At 42.9% G+C, this 15,541-nt stretch overlaps 1 protein-coding gene and 1 long non-coding RNA gene across 10 annotated transcripts in view; one reads left to right on the plus strand and one right to left on the minus strand.

Annotated features, from left to right (window-relative positions):
* Positions 1-262: 262 nt before the first annotated feature.
* Positions 263-13,388, plus strand: LOC144894906 (uncharacterized). Of its 4 annotated transcripts, none has more exons than XR_013625451.1 (5): positions 263-400; positions 1,501-1,627; positions 1,732-1,895; positions 12,811-12,978; positions 13,231-13,388. It is a non-coding gene; the product is annotated as an uncharacterized LOC144894906 (long non-coding RNA). The 4 variants fall into 4 exon arrangements; XR_013625448.1 differs by having other exon boundaries at positions 1,755-1,895; XR_013625452.1 differs by having other exon boundaries at positions 268-400; positions 1,385-1,627.
* Positions 5,526-15,541, minus strand: part of elf1 (E74-like ETS transcription factor 1) — a 48,601-nt gene continuing 38,585 nt past the window's right edge. For all 6 annotated transcript variants that reach the window (XM_058076298.2, XM_058076303.2, XM_058076302.2 and 3 more), the window contains exons 3-9: positions 14,068-14,242; positions 12,036-12,137; positions 11,657-11,818; positions 11,479-11,562; positions 9,324-9,516; positions 8,681-9,001; positions 5,526-8,606 (exon numbers count right to left, since the gene is read on the minus strand). In XM_058076298.2, the coding sequence (XP_057932281.2) occupies positions 7,880-8,606; positions 8,681-9,001; positions 9,324-9,516; positions 11,479-11,562; positions 11,657-11,818; positions 12,036-12,137; positions 14,068-14,242 (1,764 nt within the window). In that variant the 3' untranslated portion in view covers positions 5,526-7,879. The remainder of the gene's footprint in view (positions 8,607-8,680; positions 9,002-9,323; positions 9,517-11,478; positions 11,563-11,656; positions 11,819-12,035; positions 12,138-14,067; positions 14,243-15,541) is intronic.

Genomic DNA, 15,541 nt, shown 5'->3' on the forward strand with positions numbered 1-15,541 from the left:
ATCACCATAAGACAAGCCTCCCAACTGCCATGCAAGCATAAACCATCATGGTGCGTGACTTCGCCCAGGGGTACCGTAAGGAAGAGTTATGACAGTTTCAAGGGCCCCAGTAAATAGATAAAATAAATGTTCTGATGTTGCTCTTTTTTAAATATACTCAGAAAACCCTTGTATTTAGTAGTAGTTACCTGTAAAATAATACCTGCAGTACATTAACCAAAAGTAATCTTCCACAAAGACTGATCACCCCCCGCTTTGCTACATGAAATGGTTTGTTCCACTACCACCTTCACTGTGCTGTCCAACTGCAGCTCGTCAGCCGTTGGGGTAGATCAGAGAGAAACGACGCCGCCGGGGCCTAAAATAAAGTCTCGGAGTCAAAAAGGCAAAGAGAGAAAAGGTGAGAGAAGAGAAGCAAACGAAAAGGGTGTCCATATGTGACCCGTTTTTTGTAAGCTTGCCAGTCTGTGTGTCGTGGAAATACACCAGTTAGCTTAATTTCCACCATGAAATAAGCTAGCACAGTATTAGCATGTTGTGTTAACCTATATTGCACTCCTTTTTTCAAAAACATTTAATCAGAACAAGTACATGTTTAGCATGTATTATTTAGAAGATCCGCTATACAACAAGTGCTCGGAAAAAAAAGGTCCTCTATTTGACAGAACCTAGTGCAAACACAGAGTTACAGATGTTATATATGACATGAGCATAGTGTTATTTTGAACATCCTACTGCAGAAAGTTAAATATCATCCATGTGACAGCAGCGTTCAGCACTTGGTCGTGAAAAATCCTCCTTAGAAACATTCAGCTATTTTTAAGGACCTGCTGCAATAACAATAGCCAAAGATCCTCTACTGAGCAGAAGAATTTTGCTGTGTTTGAGAAACTACTATAAAAATAAAGTCACAGATCATCTATATAAAAAGAACATTCTGCTGTTTTTACTACAAAGGCCCTCTACTCTGCATGGCAGGGAAATTCTGCTGGTTTTCAGGCCACTCATCCAAGATCCTCTATGTATGAAGAGCGCGCTGCTGTTTTTAACAATCTTCTGCAAAAACACTAGTCAAAGATCCTTACTTGACGGGGGTTGCTCCACTGTGTTGAAGGACTGCTACAAAAAGCAGGGGCTGTTTTCAGGCTCCTAGTTTGCCTAGACTAGGAAAAGGTCCTTTGGATGACAGGAACACTAAGAACATACTGCACACTAACAACCGTAGCCGAAGGTCCACAACATGGGAGTGTTGCTGTTACTGACTGCTGCAATAACACTAGTTAAAGATCCTCTATGTGACAGGAGAGTTGTACCATTTTAAGGACCTGCTACGATATCACTAGCCAAAGATCCACTATTTGACAAGAGCTCTCTGCTGTTGTAGGCACCTCCCGCAGAAACAAGTCGAAGATCCTCTATGCTACAACTGGAGGAGTGTTTGTGAAATGATGTTGTGTGTATGAACTTCCGTGGTTGGTCAAGAATGGTTGCTGTCTGCAGGAGATACGACACTGCCGCTGTCTACTCGGCGCAGACCAAACAGAAAGCTTCTATTTCATCCCGAGGTGGATGTTTACGAGATTTTTGATGAGGAGAAGAAGCAGGATGGACGTCTCTCGTCTAACAGGTGAGCACAGTTCAAAGGAGCTTCTCATCCTCCTTGAGGATGGATGGACTACTATCATCAAGAGAAGCTCTCAAGCAATTTAATTCCTTTTGTTACTTATCGAGAATAATCCCTGGCTCTCGTTGAGATGGAAGTGTAGCTACCTACCTACGTATGTATGAGGAGGAGGAGGCGGCGGGTCTGCATTCACACGAGTGACCTGAAGGAGAGACAGCGCCTCTCCACACAGGAAGACATGTGATGACAGTGCCATCTTCAGTAGACACAGGTGAACAACAATACCACACGTTCACAGGAAATGCTGGAGTATTTAGTGCCACATTATTAGACTCCAAAGCTTAAAAAGTACTTCTGTGTCCAATCACAGACAACAACCAATTCCAGCATTTAAAGCTACAATGATGTACTTGGTTGTACTCAGCCCATCGTGCTCTCCATGCAATCGAAAGGCTATTTTCTTTCAGTCTCAATAACAGCAAACTGGTTTTAAACACTTCAAAAAGAAAGCCTATATTTATTGGTGGAGTACAGTAGCTCAAAAATATTTTGCTTTGCAAGTACTGCACCAGTACGGTAATGTGGCTTGTGGCGTATAAGGCAAATTAATCATTTTAATTCCATTTCAGCAATTGTTTTGTTTAATACACGTTCATACTTGTTCCCAAGATTTTTGTTTCTTTTAAGTCTGCAATGGGCCATGTTCCACAGACGGGCCCTGCGCCACATTTTGGACATCAAGGTTTGTTTAGCCAGGAAGGAGAGTGTGGCCAAGAGCTGCTTTCTTGGTGCAGGTATTGGTCAAGGCCTGGCCTGCATTATGGAGGGTTTTTTTCTATACGCTTTCAGACGTGCATGGCATAGTGTTATGGAGTTGGGGCTTACTCCTGCGTACCTGCTTGGCGGATGCCCCATCCTTGTTGTTGGCTTGTATTTCATTAGCAAATAAATGCATGGTGCAAGAAACACTTAACACATACATCCTTCTGTGTATGAGGAGCTTTTGTTTGAAATGCAATCTCCTGACCATGTGACCAACAAACTAACCACGAGGCCACTGATACCTCCATATGCCTGTATTATCATCCATAGTAGCAATGCTAGGTGATAAACAACAACTGAGCGCTAAACATAACAAGTAACTTCCATCCATACATTTTCTTTTTTTGAGTTGCGGGGGTATGCTTGAGCCTATCCCAGCTGACTTTGGATGAGAGGCGGGGAACACTCTGTAAGTGTCCACAAAGCATGCTGGGTAGTCCAGTGGCAACAACAGTATGAGCTGTGAGCAATAACACTTTGGACGTCAAGAGTATTGTAACGTTTCTCTTTGTTTACTTACTGGACGGCCGTAACATGTTGTGCAGTCAAGCAGCAATTTGACAGACTGCAAAATGTTGGGAAAGAGTACCCCAAACTACCCAACATGCCTTGTGGCAAGAATATAGGGGTGAAATTTTGGGCCACGGGCCGGAGTTTTCCCACCACTAATTTAGACAATTTTACCAGAGACGGCCAGCATTATCAAGAGATGATTTACGCCAAAAACTAATTTATATAAAAAATGTCTAAGGCCATTATTTTAAGAGGGTGGTCAATATTTTTCTTGGCAATAGAATAAATCATGTTCCTATCAAGTTTCTTCTGATAAGCGGCGTCTTTGCAATGAAACTCTTTCCAGTTCCTTGCTGGAGACGCCATCATGTCAGCCATCATCTTTCAACTGCTCCCACAGTGAGAGGCAGCCTGCTAAACACCAACACTGGAGGCCACATTGAAATAGTCCTTCTCCCCTCGGGGGGTTGGTGCCATCTTGTTTCTGACTCATTAACTAAGAGAATGGTGTAGTCGCTTTTTATTATTTGACTCATCCATAACAAAAATCACCATCTGGCAGCCAATCGATGAACCCCTGAACTTGCAGATCTTGAGTGAGGACCTTCCAGGCAAGATGGTGTTTGTGCACAGCTGTGTAGCACGTGGGCGTGGACACAGCGAAGGCACGCAGTAGGCAAGCCCCCACTGCCAGACAGCTTCCTCAGGCACCCACGCACATCCATGATGCAGTAGCACACCACAATACGCACAGCAGAGAATCAATCTAAGTCACACGGTGGTGACAGACTGTCTTCATCTGTGAGTGGCGTGTCACATGGTAATGTATTCATCCGCCCACAGCTAGTGCAGAGAGGCTGATCTTAAACACAGACCAGTCAGTCTCTCTGTTGGTGCTAATGGCACACATCCAGTAGACTTTTCTTAGGGTGCTTAACATTTGCATCCTAGCACCTTGGATCGGTTCATTAGCTCAGGTAGGTAGGTAACACAGTAATCAAGAGCATATGCATAAGGTGGTGAACAGAAGAAGTAAGCCTTCACTTTAGCCCGGATGTTCTTCGCATTAGTGTTGGTGAATTCCGTTCATTTTGTAAACTGTTGATTCTGAGTCATTCACTGAAACGATTTGGTTCACTTGAGTCACTGGACTGAAATGAAGGGAATCAAACCACCTGACTGACTGAAGTCAGTAAACCACATGAATGGAAGCATTTGTGTCTGCCGTTTCCAGTGAATCTGCCACCTCGACTCAGTGAACTCATTGAAATGAAGCATCTGAGTCCACTGATTCGAGTCAGTGAACAATTCAAAAGATTGCAAATTTATATCTGAGTATGAAGTGTTTCCAGTGAGTCTGCTAACTCTAATAACTCAAAGTCACTGACTGAGTTTAAATGAATCAGTGATTTCATCTCGATTGACGAATCAATGATTTGAGTGTTTCAGGTGGATCTGTTAACCCGAGTCAGTGAACCAATTCAGCACAATTATCTGAGTCCACTAATCAATTAAGTCAAGTATTTCAAATGAATCGCCTCAGTCGCCGAACTCAAGTCATTGAGCCAATCCAAATGATTCTACTCATTCGAATCAGTGAATGAGTCATCTAAGTTCACTAACCGGAGTTGAATCATCTGAGTCCAACTCAAATGAATGGAGATTTGGAGAGTAATGATTCGAATCACAAACCGGGGTGATTGGGCAACTGACCAGCTCTAGTTAGCCATTATTGTGTTTACTAGCCACGTTTACATGAGGAGTTGTTATTCTTTCTCAATGACTTTTCCGAAAACAATGGTATCCATGGAAAGGAATATTCCAATCTCTTGTCTACATGCGCTGCTATAATCAAACAGGATAGTCAATGGGGCATGCGCAGTAAAGCGTAAACATCAACATCACGTGATTCAGACTTCCCCAAGTTTTTCTTTCACTGATTGGAATAACTCTGTATTGCCAGTTTTTCATTCGTCCAGTCTTGAAATTTAGTTTGGATCAAAAACTAACTTTCCGCAGCAGTCCAGTGCCGATTACTCGCCTCCATTTTTAAAACTGAAGAACGTCTCGAGCTGCATGTTACGTCATATCTGAGCATGCGCTGAACGAACGCACCGGACTGGAATAAATTTAAACAGGAAAAGATCAAATTCAATCTTGCTAATATTTTATAACTAAATTCGGGATACACACACACACATATATATATATATATATATATTCTTTTTAAAGAAAAACTGGAGGGTATGGAGGGTAGAAGTGTAGAATGCACACCGAAAGCTGCATGCCAACAAGATACCTCAATCGGATTGGGGAAAGGAATATTCCACCCCTGTGAATCCGATTATATGTTCATTCGGATTGGCACTTTTCTTTCGGAATGAGGTGTATACAAAGGTTAAATTCTTTCCATTTGAGCAAATAAACCAAATGCAATTGGAATATTTGGGTCCATGTATACGTGGCTACTGTTTCACTCACAATGTTGTGTGCCTGATGTTCCTGCCACAATACCTCACCATCGCCACTTTGCGTGACTGCCGTGACACAAGAAAAGACATCCAGGAAGTGTTCCAAATCTATTCTATATATATTCAGCATGAAGGAGGCCATTGACAATCAGCAGTCACAAACGACAGTGCTTTAAGGCAAGGGCGGTCTACATACAGGGATGTACATATATACAGAGCAAAAACAAACATAGAAATATAAAAGCAGCAAAGACAAACATAAAAGTCTCCAGTGTAATTGTTATTGATTGTCGTAGTCTTGCATAAGCTTGTATATGAACAGTAAGTATACATTCAAGACTTGAAGACTTGTCTTGGAACACCTGCTGTGCGGATCAGCGTGTCTGCATGTCCTCACAGCGTCCACCTGAGGGCCAAATTCACCCAATTTAGCCGCCATACCACCCCAATGGATCAATGAGGCTGCGTCTTCCCCGCCATGGGGTTCCAATCAGATGTTTGACCTCAGCAAATAAGCAAGGCACAGAATCCTACACGACTGATCCAAGAGCAGGTGCGAAGAGGGCACTTTGCACTGAATAAACAGCATTTTTGTTCCAAAAACAACAAAATTTGACATGCATACTGATGCTTTTGATAATGATTCTTGAAGGACTCTTTGACGGTGAAGTAACAAAGCGTCAGTATGCTTGCTAAAAGGAATGAAACCAGGAGAAAATAATGGAATGAGCACTTTGCACCTAAACATTCAAGAAAATCTGCATTATGTATGTATGTATGTAAGTATGTAAGGCTACATGTGGAGAAATGAGTCATCTGAGTCCCCTAACTTGAGTCAGAAAATCAATTCAGCCCAACCACGCAAGTCTTTTCGGTGAGTCGGTCAACTCAAATCAGTGAACAATTCGAATTAATGATTTCAGTCTGCGGTGTTTCCGGGTCGTCCACTGACTTGAATCAGTGATTCAATCTAGCGGAATCACCCGAATTAGTGAACCAATTCAGTTGAATCATCTCACCCTGCAGTGTTTAAGTCCGCTGAATCAAATAAGTAAACCAATTCAAATGGCTCATCTGCGTCCACAGTCTTTCCGCTGAGTCTGCTGACACGAGGCGGTGATTTAATTCAGCTGATTTATCAGAGTCAGTGCTGTTTGCAGTGAATCGGCTGAGCTGCGTTTACGGTAAACCCACTGACTCAAGTCAGTGCACAGTTCAAATGAGTTATCCGAGTTGGCTAAGGCTAGTCGGTGAATCAATTTAGCAGAACCATAAGACTCTGCAGTGTTTTCACTGAGTCTGTGATTCAATTTAGCAGAATCGTCTGAGTCAGTGGTGTTTGCAGTGAACCGGCTAACTCTAGTCACTGAACAATTCATCCGAGTCCGCTGGGTTGGGTCAGTGAGCCAATTCAAAGTAATTTGACTTTGCTGTATTTTCAAAAAGCAACAGAATGCTCACTAAAAAGAAAAGTCAGACAGCAGAACAAGTACATGTCAGGATAAAATTCTGGAATGAGCACTTTAGCACCTAACAACTGAAGCAAAGATGCATTTATACCGTAAGGCTACCTCGAGAAAAAATAAAGCTCCTGTCATAATAGATGCTGTATGCTTTGTATTTCCCTCATGTAAATAGTACAAATAGTACATGTGCCTTTTTTATACAGAATTTAGAAATTCACAAAATAAATAAATTTGCAGTGGCCTTAAAATTGAATCTCAATGTTCTATAATTTGTATGTACAGAGATCTGCGTATATTCCATTTCATATAAACAGTGTAATGCAGCAGAGGCAAGAGATATATATTTTTATATCTATAATTCTTTCTGTTTGTGCAGCCTGCATTCTACTCCATGAGTTGTGGATACTGGACTGTCCTGGTTCAACAAAAAAATGCCCTATGCTAGAGAGGACATGCATAGCTTTTCTTTTGCGTATTAGGAAATGAAGGCAAACTAGCCATTGGTCAGGGTGCTCGCCACGTGATGCAGCATTCACTCACACAAAAGTCATTTTCTTGCACCATTCAGTCCCCCCTTTTTTGGTTTGTGGTGTTTTTCGCTCTCTCTCTCTTTTTTTTTTTAAACCATTCACCGTTTAAGTCCTCTGAGATTTTAATTAAAAAAAGAAAGAAACTGGCACATTTGGTAGACAGGCATCCCTGCTTCATCCATGGCTGTTCTCCTCAGGGGAGCCTTTTTTTTGTCTTTGTCTGAAATGCGACATTGTAAAAAAAAAAAAAAAAGAAGAGACACTCCCTTGATATATTTCTTTAGGCACATGATCATAAAAAATATGTGAGTAAACTATTCAATCCTGAGGCTGACCGGCGCAACATTGAGGAGCAACATGTCAACGGATCTTGGATCAAAAACAAAAACGGCCACCATCAAGTCCAAAGGAGGTCCATGTTTTTTTTGGTTCAGCTTGTGAAGAAAAACAATGTCAGGCCTCAGCAGGCTCTGTCTTTATCTGGATAAAGTTTGCAGGCAGCTCCTGCAGGCCTTTGAGGGCCTGCTCGGGCTGCAGGGACATCTCCCCGCGTACCTCCAGCTCCTCCACCGGGGTGAGGCCCTCACAAGGGCTGCTGCTCTGGGAAGCATGTCCATTGAAGGTAGCTTCACTCCCAACTTCTTGGCCCTCCTGGTTGTGGCTGCTATCGATGATGACAGTCCGGTACTGCAGCTCCGCTTCATCCATCTCCTCCTTGGCCAAAGTGTTAGCCAGGCACGGATCGCCATTCACCATGGACTGGAAGTAGCTGGAGTCCAGCAGCTCCTCCTTTACCTGCAGGCTGCAAAATTCGCCAGATTTGAGCACGGTGGCGATGACGGTGCCGGGCTGCTGCGCCACCATGGTCTGCCCGCATGTGGTGTTGATGGTGACCAGGCGGGGCAGTCCTGACGCAGTGGACGTGCAAGTAGCGGCAAATGAGGAGACGGTGGACGGGCTGTGGCTGGCAACCAGCAGCTGATGTGGGAGGCCCTCCTGAAGGGTGTTGGTCGTCTGCAGAGTGAGAACATCGTTGTTGGGGGGCATGGAGTGGAGGAGGACTCGAGGCGGGGAGGAGTGGGTGGAGTCGCCGTTGGGGAGGACAGTGGTGAGGGGCATGGTTTGAAGGGACGTGGGGGAGGTCAAAACCATCGGGAGTGAAGTGGAAGCACTGATGGCCCTAGAAAGACTAGACTTAAGTTACATGGTACATAATGACAATGTGGACTCCGATGAAGACAGTAAGACATTTACCTCATAGCCTGAGCTACATTCGCCTCCTGGTTGGCCTGCAGGATCTGAAGGAGCTGCTGAGCTGTCTGTCCAGCCTCCACGTCCTGGTCATCACTGGCCTCCTTCTTCATCTGCTTCACTGACACCTGGTGGTGACCGTGGGCTCTTCCTTTGGAGCTCCCGCGAGAGATCGCCCTGCCGTTGGTAGACCTTTGGTTGCCGTACTCGTGACCATCTGCGTCGTCGTCCTCGATCACCACCAGGTCGGCCGGCATCTCCTTGAACTGGTAAACCAGACGCTGACCCTCCACTTTAGCCAGGATGCCTCTCTGGTAGTAGTACCTACAGTACAAAGCAGACAGTGTGGTTCACTGATATGCAAGTGGTGGCCAGGGAGCCAAATCCAAATTGGTTAACACCAGAGCACTCCTGTCATATGGAGAATCTTTGACTAGCGTTTTTTTTTTGCTGGAGATTAAAAAAAAATAGAGGCTCTTTAACTGGCATTTTTGTGGAAGGTCCTTAAAACAGCACAGCACTCCTGCCATAGAAAGGATCTTTGACTAGCATTTTTTCTGGAGGTCCCTAAAATAGCAGAGTGCTCCTGTCAAATACAGGATCTTTAACTAGCAAAAAAACGTGAAATGATCTTTTTTTTCCTTACCTGAGCGCCCTTCCCATGGTCTCATAGTTCATGTCAGGCTTGTTCTTATGTTTGCCCCAAAGCTTGGAGACGGCTTTGGAGTCGACCAGCTTGAAGATGCCTTTCTCCCGCTGTGTCCACTTGATGTATTTAGGACAGGTGTTCTTGTCCTGCAGTAGAGCCAGGAGGAATTCCCACAGGTAGATGGTGTTGCCTGCAAATGAGGATGGGAAATGACATTGGGCTTGTCTTTTTCATATCGAAACACAGCTAAGATATTTATATTTATTATTCAGTCGATATTTTAGGGGTTTACCTCAAAAGGTTTCACTTTTGGAATTACAGTCTACCGCTCTTGGGGTTTTACGATTCATAGTTTTACTAAGGTATAGGTTACACAAACAACTGGAGTTTAAAACACTGTTGCGGGACGTCAGCATATGGCACGAGCATTTCAGGATTAGCTTTGCACATGCTATTATCAAAATATTGCCACATTTAGTGCAAGTTCCCATTTCCGGTGCAAATATTCCCATTGAAAATGAATGGGCAATTTATTTGGTTAAAAGCATTTTCCATTACTGAATCATTCTGTTGATTCTACAGAGGTGACATTGCTCAGGGGGAAGCGGCCTTCATTCCCAACCCAGGAGTTCCTGGTTCAATTCCTGTGTAGACATGAATCATGTTTTATTAAATGATGTCGTCAATATCCTCTCATCATCATCACCTGTACTAGACTAATAGAACTGAGCAGAGAGTAAATTGTGATTGATTGAGCCGGAGAGCCACACCCCATCGCTTTATACATTTCGTCATTCAGTCTGCATTCTTACTTTCCTTCTTACTTTCCAACGTTTCTAACAACGTTTCAATTCTGTCAAAAACAAATGGAGAAATTAATTGGTAGCCATGACTGGTGAAAGGTCACCTTTATAACTTTTAGAGATTATCACGTTCCACTCCCTTGTTTCTGTGCCCCTGCCTTCTCCGTGTTTTCTTTCTGCCCAGAAGCCCGGGTCTTGGGCAAGGGGGTCTCCCAGGTTATTAGTTCTGCTAAAAAGCTCTGACTAAATATTTAGCACGTTTTTGTTCTCTAAAGACCTTTTATACATGGTTCACATTTTAACAGTATGTCAGTGCAGCATCCAAACTATTCTTACATTCAGTCGACATTTCAGCATATTTCCACAGCACTTCAGTCCAGCTTCAGCTCAAAACTTCTCCTACGTTCATTCTACTTGCCAACTTTCATATATTTATTTCAGTTTTACTTCAGCTCTTCTGCATTCACACGCAATGTCTACTGGCATTGCTTCATCCAGTTAAAATGGCATCATTTATAGTTTTATCATTTTTAAATGTTAATACTAATGAGTTCTTTTTACACTTTTGCGTGACAGAAGTGTGAAAATATTTGCACGAGGCGCATCCTGTGACATTAACAATGTAATTTTATTATTTGTCCTTTTTTATTGTCTATTTTGTGTATTTTACACTTGTGTCACTAGGGTGTTTGAGTTGGGCAAATCTGCAAAACAAATCACTTAATTTCACAATTTCTTTACTCGTCATTAATGTTATTGATTTTTTTGTATTTGGTATTTTTACAACTAAACTCAGTGAACAGTGGCTAACTTATTTAACTTATTTTACTACTTATTTCTACTTGCATAATAGCTAATATTGTTAAATTGTCACTTCAGGTGTTGCCTGAGTAAAATAAAAGAGGCAGCCTGACACTGGGACAGACTATTTCTCTAATTTTCTATGTGAATCTCAACAAATCAGTAGCATCCTGGAATGGCTGTGTTCGACCTTGCATTGTGTGTCCATTACTCTTAGTTTGTGGCAGGCTTTAACCAGAGGTGGTTAAAAACAGTAACGCTCTCCCCAGTAGTGTCTTCAATCCCAGCCGCCATGACAGGCTGATGTATATGTGTGAGACTAAAACCACCCCGCCAGCGCTGGCGGTGTCACCCTGTGTGGTGCAATGAGGGTTCATCAGTGGAGCATCAATGTGCCCGCAAGCTTGCAATCTTCTCCCTGCAGGCCATCATTCAGACGAACCCCCCTAGCCCACTATCCCCCACCTCCACATGGTGACACAGATCATCACACAAGAGGGATAGGGACCTTGATTTTGATTGGATAGTCACTTGTTATGGAGGCTTACCTTTGCCCTCTTTGCTCTTCTTCCTGAGTGGCAGGTTAGGGGTGGAGATGGGGGAGCAGGAGCGCACCACCCGGGGCTTCCTCACTGAGGAGAGGTCATGCGTTAGAAAATCACCATAAACCCACACACACACACACACACACACACACACACACGTTGTGTTGTACAGCATGCTCACCTTTGGTTTTCTTCTGCGGCTTCAAGGCACACTTTGGGGGAATCTCGTCCATGGATGACGTGTCCTCGTCCAGTGACATGTCAAGGGCACTGTTCTCCATGTGGTCAGGCCTCAGCGGGGCGTAATTCAGGTCCGACTCCAACAGAGTGCCGTAGGTGTGAACTAAAGCAATGTCGAAAAGCGCCGTAAAATTAAAGTACTGTATATGGACTCATTTCAGACTTGGGTGAGGTTTTTTTTTTACATTTTCATATAGAGTGGAACCTCTGAATGAATGTCAATGAAAGCTAGCAGGAGCATTCGGAGGGGTACAGAGAGGAATCAATCAATCATGCGGGACCTTCTATATTCAGTATATGTCCATAGAAAGTCGTCTTACGCATGCGCTTCTCGTCCAGTATGTTGTTTGGGGACTCCATGTTGAGGAGAGCTGCTGCCGCCTCGTTTGTCTCCATGCTGTCTTCTGCGCCTGAAACGGTCTCTAAACCCAAGACGACACAACATATTAGTCCATTGCATGTCCATACTTCATGTGGCGCAGCTGCATGGATAATGTCACACATTCACAGGATCACCACATTAGGTACACCTGCACAATGTCATATTGGTTTTTTGTAATGCCAGCCAACACATGAACTGCATCAAACATTGTATTGTAATATCATAGTGTCAGATACACAAATGAGGTTTATTACCTTTTGTAAAAGAACGTTTTTTTTAAAAGAAATCCCTAAATTAGGATCGGGCTCCAATTGGGTGCCTGGTTTGTATTCAGTTTTTATTATTGGGGCTGTGATTGTCATAGTTACTGTAAGCCAAAATGTGGTACAAGTACTTCTGGTGGTAAGCGGGCTCCATCTAGTGGTACTCAGGAACACCAGAGATTTTTTTGTATTAAAAAAAATATCATTAGAGACATATGTAACTGAAATAAAGGTGCAAATGTATCACCCACAGATTTACTGTAATTGAGTTCAATTTCAATTTCCCTTTGCTGAAATAAATCCTTAAATTTGTATGCCACAAGCCAATTAACAGCAAGTACATACATCTAGTACTGTGAAAACGTGTTTGCCCCCTTCCTGATATCTTTTTTGCATGTTTGTCACACATGTTTCACCTCATGAAATACGTATATACTTTATGCAATTAAGGAAGAAAACAATTCCAAACCTGCATGAACCTGAACATGGTGAACCTTCCCATGGGGTTGCCAGCCAACCAGAATCACCCCACAAGAGCAGAGACAACTCATCCAAGCAGTCAAAAAATACTCCACAACAACATCCAAAGAACTGCAGGCCTCACTTGCCTCAGTTAAGGTCAGTGTTCATGACTCCATCATTGGAAAGACACTGGGCAAAAACAGCCGGCATGGCAGAGTTCCAAGACCAAAACCACTGCTGAATAAAAACAACATTAAGCCTCATCTCAAATTTGCCGGAAAACATCTCGATGATCACCGGGAGATTTGGGGAAATACTCTGTGATCTGACGAGATAAAAAGAATACCAAACCAGCAGTAAAATATGGTGGCGGTAGTGTGATGGTCTGGGACTGTTTTGTTGCTACAGGACCTGGAAGACTTGCTGTGATAAATGGAACCATGAATTCTGCTGTCTACCAAAAATCCTAGAGGAGAATATTTGTGACTTTAAGCTGAAACCAACTTGGGTTCTGCGGCAGGACAATAATGCAACACACACCAGCATGTCCACCACTGAGTGGCTGAAAAAAAGTTTAGTGTAACCTAGTCAAAGTCCTGACCTGAGTCTTATTGAGATGCTGTGGCATGGCCTTAAAAGGACGGCTCTGCTGGAAAATCTTCCAATGTGCCTGGATGACAACAACTATTAGTGGGCCAAAATTCCTCTACAGCGCTGTAAGAGACTCAGTGCAAGTTATCCCAAACGCTTGATTCCACTTGTTGTCGCTCAGGTTGCCCCAACCAGTTATTAGGTTTTCCACATGGGGCCATGAAGGCTAGGATTTTTTTCTCCCTTAACTCATTCAATACCAAAGATATATTTACGTATGTTTTTATAATCCGAACAACAACTTTTGAGAGAGGTGATTCAGTAACGTGTTAACATTTCAGAGCACTTTTAAGCCATAAAAATGCCAAAGTGCATTTGATAAGATTTGTTTAGAAATTTGATCTGTCACAAAAGCAAAAAATATTTGTGTCAAAGTGGAAGAAAGATGAACATGAACACACATAAAAGTGTGAAAGAACTCAAAATACGTCTTGGATTCTGCAAAGTAGCCACTCGTTCCAAAAGTTTGGCCTGTAGTGTATTTTAGTAAGTTTATGTCCTTGGGGGTAAAACCTTGTAGTAGATTGTGCAGGTGTAGATAATGAAGTGTCCGGTGACTGTAGATTTTAGGCAAAAGAGCAATCAATTTCCAACCTGAGAGGTCCACCCCTCCCACCAAGATGGAGGGCGCCTCCACCACTTGGAGCGTGTTGTCCATCATGATGCCGTTGGTCACCGCGTCTGACTCCAGGCCCGAGTACACCTGCAGCAGATCTGTGGTGGGCACCGGCTCCACGATGACTGCGGGGAACACTGACGGGTCATCCAGCTGAGCACGCACATACACACACAGACACACACACACACACACACACTGAGTGGGAGGCAGTGGATCGGCTCAATAGTTGTAAAATATTAGGGAGAAAAAGCCCTGCAGATTAATAACACAACCTGGGTATTTTTTACAGCCTTATAAAACCTAGCGGGCTCTGTGCAATTTGAGCTAAGTGAGGACACGTAGCACGGAGAGGAGCTCATTTCTGCAGACATTGGAGTAGTCTGCAGGGAGCCCCCCTTCCCCAAAAAAGACAGGAAGGAGGCGGCCGACTTGGCTCAGAAGTGTTAATAAAACCAGCCAATGTGGATGCTGTTATTGTCAATTTCACACTAAATGTGCTCTGGGAGTTCTGGAGGGAGCCTTTCACTTTATTTAAACCTCCTTTCTAACATATGCTGCTTATATCAATGCATGCCATCAAAAACATGTTATATATCCATATGCATATATGTATATCTATATGCATGTATATGTACAGTACTTACAGCAGCGGATTAATCATACATTCCACCTTGACTGAGATAATAATGCTATTTGTTGGTGTTTATGTAACAATGTGTTTATTATTAGTGTGCTTGTAGATTGCACTGCATCATACCCAGAGGTGTGTCTCATTCTGCGGTGACCTAATTTCCGTAGCAGAGGATAGAGGGCTGTGGTGTGTTTTGTCTGAGGTAACTCTTCCACTCCTGAAGCGTTATACACAGAAGGGTGAACATTTGGCATAGCATTCACCCCTGCTGTGTTTGTGCTATTATTTAAAAAAAAACACCACATGATTGTGCTGCTATGAAGCCCCGTGGGTGGGACTGACTTGAAATTTCTCACACAGTTCTACATATAACCCACTGTAATTTTAGGGTTAAAACAAGTAAATAAATAACATTTTAAAAAACATACATTCGAATGTATAAAATATACTTCCATTGGATTTTATTTTATTGTTTTCTTTTTTCCTGCAGTGTTTGCATGTTTTTGTAATTTGTTAGTTTTAGATGCAGTGCCATCTTCTCACCACTAGATAGCAGCACAATACATTACAAATCAACCGGGTTGTTGCTCCTCAGTTTGGAAAAACAATTTAAAAATTGCCTCAGGGAGTCATGACTATTAAGCAGTTAAATGAAACAATGCTGGGTGTTTCTTCTCTTTTTTAAACACATACCCCAAACAAGCGTCATCTACAAAGGAAAGAATGTTGCACAATCCTGAAGTCACACAAAAGGCTAAAAAAAAAACAAAAAAACAAATACAGTGTTGCATCTGTTTGTGTGTGTGTTCAGGCACAGT

Source organism: Doryrhamphus excisus, linkage group LG23 (genome assembly GCF_037039965.1).
Source record: "Doryrhamphus excisus strain RoL-2023G ecotype Guam linkage group LG23, RoL_Dexc_Guam_v1.1, whole genome shotgun sequence".
In the NCBI taxonomy this organism is placed as follows: Eukaryota; Metazoa; Chordata; class Actinopteri; order Syngnathiformes; family Syngnathidae; genus Doryrhamphus; species Doryrhamphus excisus.